Source organism: Vollenhovia emeryi, unplaced genomic scaffold (genome assembly GCF_000949405.1).
Source record: "Vollenhovia emeryi isolate VEMERY1.0 unplaced genomic scaffold, V.emery_V1.0 DF939121.1, whole genome shotgun sequence".
In the NCBI taxonomy this organism is placed as follows: Eukaryota; Metazoa; Arthropoda; class Insecta; order Hymenoptera; family Formicidae; genus Vollenhovia; species Vollenhovia emeryi.
This window is the reverse complement of record NW_011967245.1, coordinates 2,765,977-2,783,732: the sequence shown is the minus strand read 5'-3', so window position 1 is coordinate 2,783,732 and position 17,756 is coordinate 2,765,977. Positions and strand designations below refer to the sequence as shown.

General features: G+C 40.8%; 3 protein-coding genes across 4 annotated transcripts; all 3 read left to right on the top strand.

Annotated features, from left to right (window-relative positions):
* The first annotated feature begins 1,681 nt into the window (after positions 1-1,681).
* On the top strand, positions 1,682-6,726 carry LOC105570231 (CLK4-associating serine/arginine rich protein-like). 2 transcript variants are annotated; one of them, XM_012027285.1, is made up of 14 exons: positions 1,683-1,993; positions 2,213-2,310; positions 2,386-2,561; positions 2,649-2,864; positions 3,252-3,427; positions 3,555-3,628; positions 3,703-4,044; positions 4,131-4,538; positions 4,616-4,720; positions 4,788-4,836; positions 5,374-5,437; positions 5,505-5,610; positions 5,691-5,942; positions 6,238-6,726. In XM_012027285.1, the coding sequence occupies exons 1-14, from the start codon at positions 1,862-1,864 to the stop codon at positions 6,254-6,256; spliced, it is 2,217 nt and encodes a 738-aa protein (XP_011882675.1). In that variant the 5' UTR covers positions 1,683-1,861; the 3' UTR covers positions 6,257-6,726. The 2 variants fall into 2 exon arrangements, with proteins under 2 accessions (XP_011882676.1, XP_011882675.1); XM_012027286.1 differs by lacking the exons at positions 5,691-5,942; positions 6,238-6,726 and having other exon boundaries at positions 1,682-1,993; positions 4,788-4,840; positions 5,505-5,588.
* A 641-nt stretch (positions 6,727-7,367) lies between these two features.
* LOC105570230 (gephyrin) lies at positions 7,368-11,182 on the top strand. The gene is made up of 11 exons (XM_012027284.1): positions 7,368-7,574; positions 8,218-8,366; positions 8,652-8,839; positions 8,901-9,108; positions 9,186-9,461; positions 9,521-9,587; positions 9,666-9,780; positions 9,875-10,150; positions 10,265-10,404; positions 10,494-10,681; positions 10,761-11,182. Exons 1-11 carry the CDS (start codon positions 7,544-7,546, stop codon positions 11,004-11,006), a joined length of 1,884 nt encoding a protein of 627 aa, XP_011882674.1. The 5' UTR covers positions 7,368-7,543; the 3' UTR covers positions 11,007-11,182.
* Positions 11,183-12,080: 898 nt separating this feature from the next.
* LOC105570229 (protein maelstrom 2-like) lies at positions 12,081-16,752 on the top strand. Its single transcript, XM_012027283.1, has 10 exons — positions 12,081-12,516; positions 13,578-13,782; positions 14,108-14,488; positions 14,757-14,926; positions 15,015-15,254; positions 15,406-15,618; positions 15,699-15,735; positions 15,805-15,861; positions 16,334-16,396; positions 16,509-16,752. The coding sequence occupies exons 1-10, from the start codon at positions 12,379-12,381 to the stop codon at positions 16,523-16,525; spliced, it is 1,521 nt and encodes a 506-aa protein (XP_011882673.1). The 5' UTR covers positions 12,081-12,378; the 3' UTR covers positions 16,526-16,752.
* Positions 16,753-17,756: the final 1,004 nt, after the last annotated feature.

The following is a 17,756-nucleotide window of genomic DNA, read 5'->3' as shown; positions in this document are numbered from 1 at the left end:
ATCGGCAAATCTCAAAGTTCTTTCGAATATAAAGAACTCCGTTCGAATTCTAAGCTGGAGTGGAGTCTACCCTTCGACATTTCATCGGCAAATCTCAAAGTTCTTTCGAATATAAAGAACTTCGTTCGAATTCTAAGCTGGAGTGGAGTCTACCCTTCGACATTTCATCGGCAAATCTCAAAGTTGCTTCGAATATAAAGAACTCCGTTCGAATTCTCAAGAATGTCTCTAGAGCGGAAATGAAGGGGCGAAAGAATTCGGAGAGAATTCTTTCCCGAACCTCTGTGCTGTCTGGAGAGTCACGGGCCGGCATTTTGTTTTTGTGTGTTTTTTTTAAGCCGTTTTCCTTCCGTGCTTTCGATCGTCATTAGCTTCAAGCTTTGTAACACGGGGAGATCTGTTTTGCCCTCCCGTCTTCAGAAAGACGAAGATGCAGCTCTATTATACGAATAGCGATCCGCACTTGTACATATCGAGGACTTTTCCGAAATGTCAACGAACAACTTGGGCACTGGAGGATTAACGTGTTTCTTAATTTTCGCTCGCCGTGCGGCACGTTGAATCACGTCGCTCTCGGCTGCGGCCGCGGGAGATCCTTCTTCCGGCGCGGGCGCCTCCACGCCCGCGCCCCTTCTCTCGGCGATTACGTTTCGGCTTGCAAAACCTAACGCGGGACGCACGTGCGGCCTTTGAAAAAGTCCGCGCGCGAGGGCAAACTTGAGTAATTACGGAGATCTTTGGAACATGCTGCCGCGGCGGGAGTAAAGTAACCTAAGTTTCCTAACGTATGAGTAAAAGCATTGTGTTCAGAAACAAATATAACTATAATACGACTGACAGAGAAAGAAAGAAAGAGAGAGCGAGAGAGATGCGCCTGAGAGGCAACGCGTGAGCGTCCTTTGAGAATCACGAGCGTGAAAGGGGGGATGGTATCTTGATGTCTCGTTCGACATGTCACCAATCGGGACAAAAAAATATAGGGGATGAATGGAACGGAACGCGAGGGGGGGAGAGAGAGAGAGAAAGAGAGAGAACGCGTGTGTATGCGGGTGTATGCGTGTGTGTATGGGTGAGAGAGAGAGAGAGAGAGAGGAAGCGGAAAAATGTGAATTAAGAAACAAAAACCGGTTTATTAAGATGAAAAAAAAAATAATTAACAAAACTCTATACTGGATGAAGGAAAATGAACTTGTATCTAACGTGTATACATTGTCATAACATTATTATGATGATTATTATAATTATTATTATATATAATAATGTAATTGAAAATTTGAAACGATATTACATAAGGTTAATAATAAACAAAAGCATCTTCACACCTTCTGCCGTTACCTTTTCTTCCGCCGACCCTCGACTTGCGCCGCGGATCCGATTCCCACCCTCGCGCGAGAATCCGCGCGACGGGGTCGGAAGAACTGACCCGTTACAGGCCGCCAGCGGACTGCCAGAAACTGAAAACTTCCGGACATTGGACCAAAGTGTGTAAAATTATGGAAAAAAAAGAGATCTTCCACACTTTTAAAACGGCGGACGCGAATTTTGAAGAAAAGCTGTCGGCATTTGCGCTTCTTGTGTTCGGACATTCGCGCCAATTTCGACGACGAGATCGAGCGATGTATCGTCGATTCAAATTGACCGCCGCGGGCGGCCCGCGGCTGTGCGGTAAGGCGATTCCCGCCAGCCCCGCGGGAGAGGTCGCTCGCGCGGCTGTCGGCGGAGGCCAAACATGTCCGTCTCGCGGGAGAGGAAAGCGTGTCAATTATTAGTGCTTCAATTTTTTTAGCGATCGCAGCTGCACGAATGGCACCCACGTCGAGCTAGCCGCGCGAAACCGATCCACGGCGGCGAGCAGGGGAAAATGAGTTTCTCCGTGAAGAAGACCGGCGGCAGAATGTGGCACGAGGCACGCAAGCAGGAGAAGAAGATCCGCGGCATGCTGGTCGATTACCGTCGCAGAGCGGAGCGTAGACGGGACTATTACGAGAAAATCGTAAGGACGCGCGTGAAAGTATTTCTACCTTGGCGTACCTCGGGACAGCTCGATGCCCCGCGCGCTATTTTTACGGGGAGCGTCTACCTCGGTCTGCCCGCCCCCCCGGTTAACCTTCGTTATTGCTCCTTCCCTCTTTTCGTTCTTAAAATACAATCGCGCGCGAAGGTGGGTCGCTCGGACAAACGTAATGATTGAACGTTCCTGTGCTCCACGTAGAAATCGGATCCTACTCAGTTTCTCCAGCTGCACGGTAGACCATGCAAGATACACCTGGATCCGGCGATTGCCGCTGCGGGCGACAGTCCTGCGAACATGTGAGTGTCCCAGCGGCATTGGCCGTTAGCCGTGAATCGTGCTAATCGACAGCTAATGTCTTATTTTATTCGCAGGATGCCGTGGCAGGGTAACGACGACAATCTCATAGACCGTTTTGACGTGCGAGCGCACCTGGATTGGATACCGGAGCCGTTGGACACCATCGATGTCGACATTCCTCTGACGAGCGAAGATAGACACATCAACTACGAACGCTACCGTATAATCGTGCAAAATGAATTTCTAGGTGGTACGTTGCTCGTCTTTTTTCCCCCCCGTTGCACAGAGATATCTTGTCAGTCTTCCTTGTATCCTCAATTGTGCGTCCCTTCTTCAGTAACTGAAGAAAAGTTTCTTCACCAAATACATTTGGAGGAGCAGTTCGGTTCGTCGACGAAGGTAGACGCGGCGAAAGATAAGAAGAAATCTGCTAACAACGCCGCCATCGGATATAATTATGAGACCGAAGAGCCGATACCGGAACCGGTGAAAACAGTGGATCCAGTTATATCGGAGGAGAAGGGAGACGACGAGGACAGCGATATAGATTTAGGTGCCGCTATTTTACTTGGCGCAACGTCTAAGACATTGTTGAGCGAACAGACCAACACTTGTATTGGCTTTCCCTCCGGTTATTTTTCATAGAGCCCACTGAGACGTATGCGTGTAAATATCAGTAATTTCAACATTTTATTTGTATACAAAAGAGCAGAAGTCAAGGACCGAAGGATAAGTACAATCACAGATCCTATTATAAAAACGATGAACTTTAAGCCGCGATAACTGTACATTTTCAACTGTATATAACTCTAAAGTGAACTCGTCGCTCAATAATGTTCAGGCAATGAAACAATGAGCCGATACGTCTCTGGTCGATAATGTGCCTGGAGATGCTACAAGAACAAAATTTTTTAACGATATATATATTACTTTTTTTTAGACATATGCGTGGACGTGTCGCAAATAGAACCATCTCAGGCACACGAGATGAATTTGGTGGCTCAAAAGTATGGGCTTTTAGGTGCTGATTACTTTAGCTTTTTAACACAAGACTTCGAGGAAGCTGAAACCTTGCGGCAGGCCCGTAAACAAGAGGAGGAGAAAGCTATGTACTCGGTAAGCGATTAATTCAGACTAATGTATCTTTGTACGTTGTATATTATAACTAGATGTCTGAAATGTGTCGTACTTTAATGAAAAAAATAAAAATGTTTTAACGTACGCCTTCTGTTATATGTAATAGGGTCGACGGTCGCGTAGAGAAAGGCGTGCATTCAGGGAAAAGAAGATGATAGGTCGCGTTATGAGTCCGCCTAGGTAATGATTCATTGCGCTTTCGCAACGAATTAAGTGTTTTCTTATCGCTTATACACAAATTCTTTCGATCTCAGTTACGCAGCTAGGGAAAGCCCGGAGTATAACCCTTATAGAAAATCCTCTTCCAAATCGCGGTCGCGGTCCGCATCGCCTGTAAATACAGGACAGATTACTTACATCACGAGCTTCGGTGGGGAAGAAGAGACCCACGGTAGCACATCGCATGTATCTTCGTCGAATTCGAGGAAAGTCAATTATTCGTATCTCAGGCGACGGAGGTCCGACAGTCCTGCTTACAACGACAGAACCGTCAGTAGGAAAATATCCAAGTCCAGGTCGAGAAGTTGTTCACGTTCCGTCAGTAGGACTAAATCGTACAGGACACGTGACAGGAAACGAAGCGGATCTAAGATGAGGCGAGTTGCAACGAAAAGGAACAAAATATACGATACAGTTAGTGTTTTACTCTGTAAGTTTATCTAAGTGCTTGATCTCATCTTAGATCTAGACGAACACGCTCGAGACTTCGGAAGTATACGAGATCGCGTACAAGAAGTCGCTCCAGACGATCACGAACGCGAAGTAAATCGCGATCGCGCTGCAGAAGTACCAGCAGATCGCGATCGCGGTCGGTTTCGCGATCGAGGACAAGATCTAGATCACGCTCACGTTTGAAGAGGTCGAGGAGTTCGTCCTCGAGCAGCGTGTCGGCGTCAAGATCGAGATCCAAATCGCACAACAGGAGCCATTCTAGAGACAGCTATCGGAAAAGACGCTACTCGTTGTCAAAATCAAGATCCAAGTCTCGCTCGAGATCGAAGTCTCCATCGAGATCGAGATCGAGATCGAGAAGTCAGTCTAGCTGTAAACGATCGCGAAGTGATGATAATAAGACACCAGCACTGCCCAGGTAAAACCTGTTCACGGGTTTATTTAAGAATTGAATTGGTGCGACGTATAAGCGTTATAAACTTATTTCGCGTGCAGGTATTATGGCCGACGTGGAAAGTCGTCGAGTCTCGAGCTAGAGCTGTCCGATAATGAAGAAAAATCCAGCGCAGCAACATCGAAGACATCGACAAACGCAAGCGTGTAAGCATTTTATGAGCTAATTTGTTAAGCGTCTTATTATGCGTGAACTGAATTGTTAATATTTCAGGAACAAGCCAAAAGCAGGGTTAAGTACAAATTCTGGTGGCGGACACAAAGTCAGTAAGAACCGTAACGCTTTCTTAGTCACTTAACGCGCTGAGAATAAAGACAGAACATACTTATATAAGTACCATGTCTATATAAGTATCATGTCTAAATGCCTTCCATCTGAACGAAGAACCTCAACAAGCGCGTCTCGTTTTCGTTACGTTACACATCGGTGCCGACATTGTATTCTGTATTTATTTATTTTATTTTTAATTCGTTCCGAAGCGGAATTTTGGCGTGTTGTTAGAGCCACAAAAAATTTGAAATCTTTGCGGGAATCGTTTTACTTTGAGATAACTGTCGCTGTAACGCGAATTCGTGGCAAATTGATCGCTTTGCCATTACCTTTCTTTCATCTGCTCGTAATTGCATTCTAATAATTGCCCATAAAGGAAATTACAAATTTTTTGTGGTACATACATCAGTTATATCCTACAATTAATAATATTGTATGCATAATGGGCACAAGATTTTTTAATTACACCAAGAATATTGAGACCTTTAGCTCTTTCTCCACAGACCTTTAAGAGTTTTATATTTTTCAGTCGTTGAAAATTACACCTCAGGAGCGGCTTAAGAAGAAAATGCAGGCACTGTTAAACAAACAGTGTAGGTTGATGTCTGAAAGAACTACGTACCCATAATAAAAGGCAAATGTAAAATGAATTCTTTTTAGATAAAGCTGACAAGAAAGCCGAGCAGTTGAGAATCGAGAAGATGGAGCAACAGAGACAGGATCGGGAAGACGAGATTCGAGAGATGTCTTTAAAACTTCGCAGAAAGTAAATAATCTTCACCCGAATCGTGAATGCGTCAGGTTCGCCAGCTCGAGTAACGACGTGGATTTTATTTCACTTTTCAGGCAAAGAGAACGGAGACATCGTTACGAAGGCCACAGTTCCGACACGCGGTCTTCTGTGTCCCGTACACCAAGTCCGAGTCGTAGTCCAAGACACCACGCGGCACGTCGCGACAGGCGAGACACGGACGGCGATCGCGATCGGGATAGGGACAGGGAGAGAGATCGGCGCGATGATCGCGACCGGGGTAGAACAGAGTCGCGTAGGAGATACAGAGATTCACCACTTCGTTCGCCGAGTCCGAGGAGCAATCGGTAAAATCTCCCGATTCTGAGTCGCCGGAAGTTGCGATTGCCGAGTTGCACCGACAATTCGTAATTACTGGACATTAGCGATTGTCTCTAACACGTAGTCCTGATTATTAACACACACAGAGAGAGAGAGAGAGAGAGAGAGAGAGAGAGAGAGAGAGAGAGAGAGAGAGAGAGGGAGAAAGACAGACAGAGAGGATTCATTAAGCACAGATCAATACTGATTCGGTGCAACTAAATATAACGACGTAAATTTTGTATGCTACTTAAAACACCATGCCATTTTCCGTTATTCCAGAGGCCTAGTCGACTATTGACTTCAGGACACACGCTTAATCTTCCATCCAAAATGATTTGAAACCGATGTTTTGAATACTTTCCGTTCAGTTGCATTCCTTCCTTGAATCGCTCTTAATGTCCGAAAGAATGGCACGATGGAGAAAAGGTGTACGGACCTGCCGCAAGATTGTTCTAGACATGCGTCGCGAATACTATACAGCGCGACTTAATCTACCTTACGATCAAATGAATGGAGGTATTATCGTCTGCTCGTGTCGATTGACTCGTGATGCGTGCGTGAAAATTTGAAATTGCGCAAGAATAGTTAATAACGCGAGGATATGTTTACAATGACTTGCTTCATACGCAAAGCAGGAAGGAAATCGTGATACATTGTATCACGTAATGTATTATTGTATTCTAGAATTGATGAGTGTATCCATCGCTATGTATCTCTTATTGTTAAATTCTTCTATAATAAAGATGTTTATTTCACAGCTGGGGAAAACGCTGACTACTCTCTATGCCTCTCATTGCCGTTGGTTACAAAAGATAGAAGACTAAGAGATGAAATATTATATATTTATATGTAAACCTGAACAAATTATTTTAAATTTATTGAAATATTGTAGATATGTGAGCCAAGAAATATGTCGCACTATATATGGACGATATGAAACAAGACGGATACCACGCCAGCGTTTTACTTGATGCCGTTTCGAGAGATTGTTTTGCGCGCCTTTGCGCCCACTTTTACTTCTGGAACTGTTTTGCTGCGCATCTTCTGACACTGCCGATAGAGTCACCACTTTGCGGGTGTCCAAACTACGCTTATTTTTTCAGGATTGTGCTGTGAAATTCGAAATTACATTAACGTAAATTATCTGCCAGACATTTACATCAACTTTTCTCACGTAGGCGATGTAAATTTTATAAATCAGATGTCAGAATGCGTAGCGCAGACATGCGCCAAGTGGAAATTTTTTCGGCGGGGTCAGAAGGTGCGTAATGAAATAGTTGCAAAAGTAAAAAAAAAAGGGCGTAAGAGCGCGCAAAACAATCTCCCGAAACGGTATCAAGTAGAACGCCGCTCTCAGGTTTCTCTCTGCTAACATACTCATTTAATTTCAAGTGTAGAAAGTCTAGTGTAGTGTAGTTACAAAGAACAGAAACCCTCCACACAGCTGACTAGCGGCCTGCCACCTGCTAGAGCTCTTTTCCAGTATCGTGTGGTTAAATGGAGTTTACTTCACATAATCGTTGATTTGATAAGAAGTTGTGTAGTCACAAGCTCTTTAATCTGAAGGCTGTCGGGGACGGACAAAATGGCACCAATAAGATTTGCAATTTTAACCGGTAATAGTGCCACAGTAATATATGTATAGCATTTACGAGAAACATTTCAAAACGCTTGTAGCCTGTATGTTGACAGCAATAATATTAAAAGCTCACAAAATATTTTAGTCGTGCACTTGAAGATTAAGGGCCAGTTCCACAAACGTTGGTTAACTGTTAACCAGAGTTCAGTCAACGCCCTATCTTTTTCTATCTTGTTCTCTAAGGGCCAGTTTCACAAACGTTGGTTAACTGTTAACCAGAGTTCAGTCAACGCTCTATCTTTTTCTATCTTGTTCTCTAAGAAGAGACAGAGGACCAGTTAACCTTCGGTTAGCAGTTAACCGACGTTTGTGAAACTGGCCCTAAGAAGAGACAGAGGATTAGTTAACCTTCGGTTAGCAGTTAACCAGAGTTCAGTCGACTTCCTATCTTTCTCTATCTTGTTATCCAAGAAGAGACAGAGGATCAATTAACCATGGGTTAGCGGTTAAACGACGTTTGTGAAACTGGCCCTAAGTATGGTAATATACATATCCCGTGTTCAATGAATAATCTTGTAAAAGACGCAGGCTTGATTGTGGCCTCTGTCAGGAGAATTGACAGATTTATCACACACCGCGCACATTTCTTAAGTTCTAACGATTCTATTGTACTGTTTTAGTAAGCGACACTTGTGCGCGCGGTGAGAAAACCGACGAGAGTGGGCCTGCGTTAAAAGCACTCGTCAGCGGCGCAGATTCGGCAGGGAGTGTCCTTCAAGGAGTCGTCTCTCACACTGCCGTTGTGCAAGATGATGAGGCATCAATAATGGTGGGCTACAGATATTTTAACAGTCGCCTTTGTAATATCGTGATTGTGTGTTATTGGTACGTTCGTAGAGCTCGCTATTGACGTGAAAGATGTCATCTGTGATGCGTAATGAGCAACAAGGATGGAATGACGCCCCCCAGTAGCACAGTGCATTGACCAAACATTGGTTACACGTTGGCCCAATGTCTGGTTATATTGGGCCAATGTTTAGCAAACGCGTTGTGCTACTAGGGGCTAAATAGCGCCGATAGCGAGCTCCCTAAATACACTCTGTGACATCTCCAGGCGCATCTAATCACTTGGAGCGACGAGAATAAAGCCGACGTTATTCTTACCACCGGCGGCACTGGATTTTCCAACAGAGATGTCACACCCGAGGCGACCAAACGAGTCATCCAGAAAGAAGCTCCTGGATTGTCCTCGGCGATGCTCATTTCCAGCCTGAAAATAACTCCACTGGCAGTGCTTTCTCGGTAAAGTTTTCCGACCTGCTCGGTAATTTCTACAAGGTTACAACTTTTGGTATGTTTTCAGAGCTGTATGTGGAATACGTAAGCAAACGCTGATTGTTAATCTGCCTGGTTCGCGTAAGGCCGCGATAGAGTGCTTGACTGCAGTCGCACCTGCTATTCCGCACGCCGTAGATCTGATCCTGGATAATAAAGCAAAAGTTAGAGATACACACGACGCTGTGCAACGTGATGTTACGTCTTGTTCGCACGGTGCTTCGTGTGCACACACGGTGAGGCGCTTTTATTTTATCGGAAACAAAATAAATAAGTTTACACGAAGCTGTGTAATACAATTGGATTATTTCAGATGAATTTCGAGAATGTAGCGACGCGCCTCAGGGAATCCCCATTTCCCATGATTTCTGTTGGCGAGGCAGTGAGGCTGATACGCACGAGTGTAGAGCAGAAAAGAGTTGAATCTGTGAATGTAAAAGACGCCCACGGTAGGATCTTGTCCGAGGACATATATTCCAATTGCGACCTACCGCCATTTCGAGCTTCCATAAAGGATGGATACGCGGTGCTGGCAAGCGATGGGAAAGGCAGAAGGAAGGTGTTGTGTGGCGTGAAAGCAGGGACTGCAGTAAGTCGCATCAACAGATGCTCAGCGCGAGAGAAAGGAATAAAAGAAAACTTTTTTAGCCCACTCTGGTGTCTCTTGAACCTGGCACTTGTGTACGCGTGAACACTGGAGCGCCTATTCCTGACGGTAAACAGTTGTAAATTGCAATTGTTGATTCACTTACGGTGAAGGACTTACTTCATCTTTTCTTTTGCCCGATTGCAGAAGCAACTGCGGTTGTGCAGGTCGAAGATACAAAACTAGTGTTAAAGAGCTCTGACAGGACGGAGGAGAAAGAAATTGAAATAATGACTGAGCCGAAAGAAGGACAAGATATTAGGTACAAGATTCATTAGACGCCGTCGTTCGAAACAGTTTTATTTTATTCGTGACAAAATTGACTTATTTGGTTATTTATTTATGTGTTGTTGAAGACCTATTGGTTGCGATATAGAAAAAGGAAGTTTAGTGTTGAATGCATACACGTATATTGGTGCGGCGGAAGTAGGACTCCTGGTGGCTTGCGGCTGCAAACTCGTTTCAGTTATCAAACCTCCCTGCATAGGTCTGTTGTCCACTGGAGACGAATTGCAAGAAGCTGGAGAGCCTCTGAGACCAGGCCAGGTCTATGACAGCAACAGAATAACTTTAGTCTCGCTATTAAAAGAGAGTGGCTTCGATTCTTTGGATTTCGGAATTGCGGTTGACAAGTATGTAAAAAATTTATCATTCCTAGCACACGTACGTTGTGTTATTTTCATTTATTAATCTAGTGATTATAAATAACTAACAAATTTCATTGTATTAATATAATTATCTTGCAGCGCAAAGGATATGATAAACAAAATCGAGGAAGCTCTAAAAAAAGTAGATGTACTCGTGACCACAGGCTCCGTGTCGATGGGCGATAGAGATTTGTTGAAGCCTATTTTAGAGACGCATTTCAAGGCTTCTATACATTTTGGTATCTTTTCTTTGCTCTTTGACCATCTCTATATTAATGTGTGTATGTAAACATATTTCACATATGAACTATTAAATGTATTCCTCCAGGACGCGTAAATATGAAGCCGGGAAAGCCAACGACGTTTGCAACGTGTACGTTTCTAGGCAGAAAGAAATATTTCTTGTGTCTGCCAGGAAACCCGGTGTCCGCTACCGTTACTGCGCATCTATTCCTCTTACCCCTTTTGAACGAGATGCGCGGCGACTTTTCGAAACCGGTCGCAGTGCAAACTAAGGTTCATAAGAGCGTCTTTATTTTGTAAAAAAAAACAATAACGTGCGCGATACATGTAAAACGGCGTTCTAACGTTACAGTTAACGTCGTCGTACAATTTGGATCCGCGTCCCGAGTACGCAAGAGCGATCTTGAAATGGGACGACAAAGAGACGCTGCCGGTGGCTTACAGCACGGGGAATCAAATCAGTAGCAAGTTACTCAGCTGCAAAGGCGCCAATGCACTTCTGATGCTGCCTGGGCGAACGGCGGGGAAGCAAGTTTTGAACAAAGGTGACGTTGTGCCAGCGATGCTCATTGGCTTTAAACAACCTTTATTAGATTAGATGCCAATGAAGTTCTGATCAGAGTTTCATTTAATGTACAAACTTATTTTGTATTGTAATATCAACGGAAAATTATTTTGGGGCTACTCTTGGACACATCACCTCTTCCTCGGAACAAAAAGGGACGAAACGTGGTGTAATAAACTAATAAAATAACTAGCCAGTTGGGTTGACTACAAGTTTCCCGTCTCAAAGTTAAAATCGTTTAGACACTAAACATCCTGCCTTGGCTCTTATGTCCTTTGTTCCTTTGAATTGTGATTAAATAAATAAAATAAAATAGGAAAAGACGACACCAGTCAAATTGTCGCATTGCTACTCAGCCGTGATCTCGCTGGGGGTGAAAACAGCTTTTCTTGTTAATTTTTGGGAGGAGAAAGTGGGAAAAAACGGTTTTTTTGGGGGGGTGGCCCTTCCATGGGCGGGGGGCACGTCATCGATACGAACCACAATTGATTACTCCACCTCCAAACCGTTGCGCGCGCAATGAGCTTCGTTCTTTAATATAATTGGTCGCGCTTTATCCTTGAACTAGTTTGGTTTGGCCACGCGCAGTTGTGCGTTCCGATAAAAGATCCCGGGGACACGATTTGTGTAAATCTGCGAGTTGAGAGAACAGGTAGGATAACAAATGACCTCTTACCACGTGCTTTCTGCGTGCGTACATTTGAATTCCCGTCGATATCGCTCGGTCCAAAGCGAAACGGGAGAAGCAACTCGGCCCCTCTGGAATTAGGAATGAAATTTGTGCTCTGAAATCAAGTTCTCGGTAAAACAGCCGCACCAAAGGATTAGTCCGTCTTTGTTCTTCTGTTATTTGTCCCGTCTTGATTTGCTTGGCTCTTATTGCCGTGCTACGTTAGAGCTTTCTCTCTCGCTTTCGTCGAGTAAGTATCTATTTCGTTTCAAATGTGGCGGGTGGGGGGGGGGGGCTTGAAAAACATTCGTCCATTTTGTATGGTATCGATGGCCCAAACTGGGAACAACCAATGAAAATCTGCGTCTCTTTCGAAGATCGTCCTCGCCATTGGCTGTCGCTAGTTAGCGATACCGAAAGGCAAGTCGATTGCAAGTTACAGAATTCCCGTACAGTTCGATTACTCCGATTGAGTCCGATCGAGAGCCTAGGTGGTTCAAGTTAACCTAGACCGCGGTCTCCGCTCGACAGTTGACGCTGCAGATCGTAGTTAGCGTTGTTCTTCTTCATTTCATTAAACGGAAAGAGAGAGCAGCACTTTTAACATCAAGTGGCTCGTAAAGGGCGCGCCGCTCCCCGCTTAACAGGTTGCCGCAACATAACCAAACATAAGAGGCCCATCAGCTTCGCCCACGCTGAAAGCGCTCACGATAGTTTTCGTCCTCGTCGGGAAAGATGCCGAAGAATAAAGGAAGGAATGCATTCTTCTTCTTCATGGCCGATTGGAGAAAGCGCATGGAGGCGCAAGGTTACAGCTTTCCCAACGGGTTCAGGGACGTTCAGCAGGATCCAGATTGTAACGAGGAGTGGAGGGTAGGTGTTTACGAAAGTAGCGGCCGGCAGTCTCGGCTTCTGGCGTCCGCATTAAGCTGGCCTCCCGGCGTTAACTAGACGCTGAATTGCGAGCTCAAACTATTGGGCAAGAAAGTGATGGAGCGAGGGGGAAACCGCTTAAGGCATTGTGGTGTACAGATTTGCGGCATTACTGGGCATTTTTTGGGCATTACGTCTTGCTGGGGCATTATAAAGATAAAATAAGATACAATAAGATAAAAGAAGATAAAACAAGATAAATAAGATAAAAGAAGATGATAAGATAAAGTAATGCCCACTGGGCATTAGTGGGTATTGGTGTACAAGATTTTGGCCAGCGGTTTCCCCCTCGTGATTGGGCTTAAGAGGGAGGAGGGGGGGATTGACTTGGCTTTAGGTTTTTCCCAAGGGGGAAACAGCCTGAGGGCATTGTACGGATTTGCAGCATTACTGGGCTTTTTTTTGCATTAGTTTGGGCCTTGCTGGGGCATTATAAAGATAAAATAAGATAAAACAAGATAAATAGGGTAAAATAAGATAAGGTAATGGGCACTAGTGGACATTGGTGTACAAGATTTTGGTCGGCGGTTTCCCCCTCGGTTTTCCCTTTGCCATGAAAATATTGTTAGTAATAATTAGTAATATGTAAATTGGGAGAGGGAATAGACTACAATTAGACACCAATTAAAGATTAGCACTGAGAAATTATTAGCAAGACATGGACAACATGGTTTTGTTGCATTCTGAGCACATGCATTGTTAAGATATTATTTGCTAAGTTTTGTATTTCTTAACAAATGCTATATTCTCAATACATGCTGCATTAATTTTACAATCTTGTTAAAATGAAGCAAGAATTTTAGTATTTGTGAGAAGCATAGATGCGCATTGTTTTTTTGGCAGGGAATTATGTAGCATTAGCGACTGCAATCGTTGACGAATGTGTAAAGCTTATTTGCTGTCAAGGATTTTAATGAAGTTTATTACAAAATTAACATTTCAATGTTTAGAATTATTGTACTTTATGGCAAAGATATAATAAAAGAGTTTTTTGTCAATAGAGTTTAACTAAGCAAGAAAAAGGCCCGTACGAAGCTATGGCCAAGAACGATAAAGTCTCGTCGCAGATAGCAGCCAAAGGCAAAAGAACGACACTTGGAGAATCAATAAGTATGCTCGAGCAAAAACAGAAGGAAGCGGAGATGTTTATAAAAAATATGCAGGAAAATATAAAAGTGATAATCAACTCTGCGGTAAATCTGAATTGTATGTAACGTTATATAATTGTAAATTATTGTAAGAACTCATTTGAAAGTAATGTGTTGACACATTTGACACTTTTTACATTAATTTCAAAGGTTTTGATTTTTTATTTAAAGATGCAGAAGTAAAAAAAAGAATAGCATGTTTATCAAACTATATCGTAATTTGTGTATAAAGTTTAGCAAGCTGAATAAAAATTTTCTCCGCTTGGATTGAAAATCTTTGCAAAGCAAAGCAATAATGAGACTCAAGTACATTATGCGTGTAATGTTGATTATGCAAACGTAATATTAAATTATTAGATTAAACAACAATTTTTTTATTGCAGTTGTGCCACAACTGAAATTTTGTTTCGTACACGTTAACTGGTTTTTCTCCAAGATTGTTAACAACACTAATGAATATTTTCCGGCCGAATATGCATTTGGAATTTTTTCGCTTGAGAAAGGCATAGAGGATGTACATCATGTAATTGTTAGCGCTCAGATTCCATTAGGATATAGACGGGAAGCAATTGAGATAAGTCAGAACTCTCACAAGATACCGATAGAATATACAGGTGGAGAGACTGACTTTGCTGTTATGTACGACAAATTGGTGAATTTCCTAGAATCAAGAAAGGTTGTGGATCAATATCCTTATCTGTATACAACAAGAGATTGTATACAAGTAGTACGATCTTTTATGGGCAAACTGAGCAATGCAGCACGTAAGTGCACATTTACGAAATATTTTAATAATTCCATATTTAACAACAATGTAAGTATGATTACTTTTCCCCCTTTTTTTATTTGCTTACAAGTGTGGGCTTCTTAGATGGTAATTATATTGAAAATCGAGTACCAAAAGATATTTTTATAAGAATAAAGTAAATAATTTTCTTTGGACTTTTTTCCACAGTCAAAAGAGAGACATTTATGTCTTAGGTGCATCTTGTACTAATACATGTTATTTAAATAAATTTTCTCTTATTTTAGAACAAGATAGAGAACAGTTTAAAATTTATGAGTTGGAATCACTGTTTACACATTTGGCGAAGGAAGCCTACAAGAAGAGGAACGATCGAGTAATAGAGCATATTCCTGTTTATGCTGAAACTATGTTCACGCGCTTTACATATATCTTTGATAAAGGATTTGAGTGTTATGTAGGTAATTTTATTATCTCTTAAATTTATCATAAATTATTATAATATTTCAAAGTATATATTTCTAATGTCATTTCGTAATGTTTAGTTTCACAAATATGTTGATGGAGGGACTGAATGGTGCAGTAAATGTAAGCTGCAACACTGGACATGGACACTGTGCGATGAGTTTTGTGAACCGTTTGGAATTATTATGAAGCCAGGAATACATTGTACTCTTAAAAATTCTGAGGCTGATCTCTCTAGCATGGCGAGCTTAATTAATAACATTAAAATCAATGATGCACCATCTACATCCGTGCCTAGTGACATGTTGTCTATGACAGGCGTAAGTATAAAATATATTAAATACCACTACTGCTGGAATTTATGCACAAATCGGTACATTATGTATGCTTATTCAAACAGTTTTTACAAAATTAATAAAATGTACTTAATACAACAATTGTCAATGATTTTAATTGATTATCTTGTTATAGGTAAGCGAACAACACAGATTGAAAGTTTCTAGTAGGACATACGAAGAAAACCTACGCCGTCGAAATGAATCTAAACCAGTAGAAGTTATTGATTACAGCAAAATGTCAAGAGAATCTGCCAGCAAGCCCATTGGTGAACCTGCTAACAAGTTTAATGAGTTTGAAGCTGCTGCGGCTAAGCCTGTTGAAGAAAAAAAATATGGGTCGAAATACGTATGTATTCTTATATAATCTTTACTACATTATACAAATTGAAAGATCTGCTATTGTTCACTAATTTTATATTTTTTTAGTTAAATGAAATGCCGTTGCGACCTCCGAATATAAATCGTAAGTTTTGCTGCATAACGTATTATAACGGTTCATATTTATCTTATATGTATAAATAATTGTTACTAGCATTCACTTCCACGGAAGATTTTCTTGTAAACGACGATGAGAACTTTCCTCCTATTGGTAAGTTAATATTATGTAATAATGTACAGTTTAATTCTGGTTACAATATAGGTTAATTCTGAAAGACCGTTCATTAATTACATAGCGTCGTGTCTTATTAAAAACTGAGTCGAGAAGTTTTAAACCATTTTTCTCTATAATGCTTAATAAAAAAATTGTTAAGTAAAGTCGAATGAACCACGCGCCTAGTAGTGTATGTCGCAAACTACTAAACATGCGGCTTGACGTGCACCCGGTTAAAGATCAGCGCTAATTCGTTCGAGTTTACTTGATAATAATTTATTAAGCATTATAGAGAAAAATGGTTCAGGACTTTTCAACAGTTTTTAATAAGAGACAACGCTATGTAATTAGTGGGCGGTCTTTCAAAGTCACCCTGTATACAATTATATATAGCATTATTAGGAACAATTGAATGCAACTTTTCAATTGTATTAATTACTCGTGAATAATTAAATGTCTACATGTGTAGGTGGACGAGGTGTAGCTCTAAGATCTCGAATACAAAACGCAAGAAAGGTTCCTTTGGGCAAAGGTAATGTTTTATTATCATAAATTTATTATGCGTGTTACAATGAGTGATCTCATTTATTAAACAATATACAAATAACATTCTGTATGCGAATTTTATTCCAATTTCTTTATAGGACAAGGACACGCATAAGCCAAGTATTCGGAGGAATGCAGACATGATATATACAACTTGATGTAACTCTAACTAAACATTTCAACGTTGCGTTAAGAAAATTCATAATTTTTATTATAATCATTTATTTTATAATGAATAGTATAATAATGCCAAAGAGTTTTTTTTTTTAATTTGACAAGTACTTACAAATTTTTTGATGTGCATATCGAATATTTATCTTGAAACAATAAAATATATACATATATCTTGTTTGTAAAATTTACATTGCTTAGGAAAAAGATGATGTGACATTTTTCTGATATAAACTGAGCAATACTATTTCACAACAGTACGTGTGTGACGATTTTTTGTTTATTTTTTTTCATATTGATATTTTTTTAAGCTAATAACGACTTACTGCTAATAGAATACAATATGGATCAAGAAAATTATTTGTCATGATACAAGTAAAAAATTGATGAGAACGAATTTTTGTAATATTTTCTTGGCATATTCTTATTTTGAAAATATCTTTTGGTTTGTGTAATATAAAATATAATTTTTATGTTGCAATTTAGATGTAATTATCAATAATTGTTACCTACAAGATAATAAAAAGTTACTTTCAGCATAAAATGAGAATTGTTATTCTACATATGTAATAAAGTGGTTAAATAAGTACTGTGATTTAAGAGCTCCCTAATTTTTCTTATTTCAACATTTTAATATTCCCAAATATTTTCTTTATATATAATTGGAATTTGTTATTTCGCAATTATAATGCGATTTGTTATTTCAAATATTAATTAAGAAGTTTTTGTGTATGCAATGAGTTGGAGCATAGGCTGGCACGTAAAAAGAGGCATTCTATATCCATACTTCCGAATTCCTATTGACTTTTTGAATTAAATCTTTAAACTTATTTTGCTTTTTAATATTGTTTCTATGACATTCTGAGTTCTATTGAAATATTGAATCTATCTGAATATATCAATTTTTATATTAAATGTGTCCACATTTTCGATACTTTGAAAATCTACATTCTACTTCTCGCTTTTGATACTTTGTGCAATGTCGTTATATTTCATATCACAATCGAAGAGTGGGACGAATTGTTCTAAGTATATCTCTTGCTATATGACTATTGTGTAAGATATTTTACAAACTATAAAATATCGCCAGTTTGATATGCTGTAGAATTTTGATATAAGAAATCTATTTGCTAAAGTAAATCCGAGATAATATATAAATTTCAAAAATTTTTATC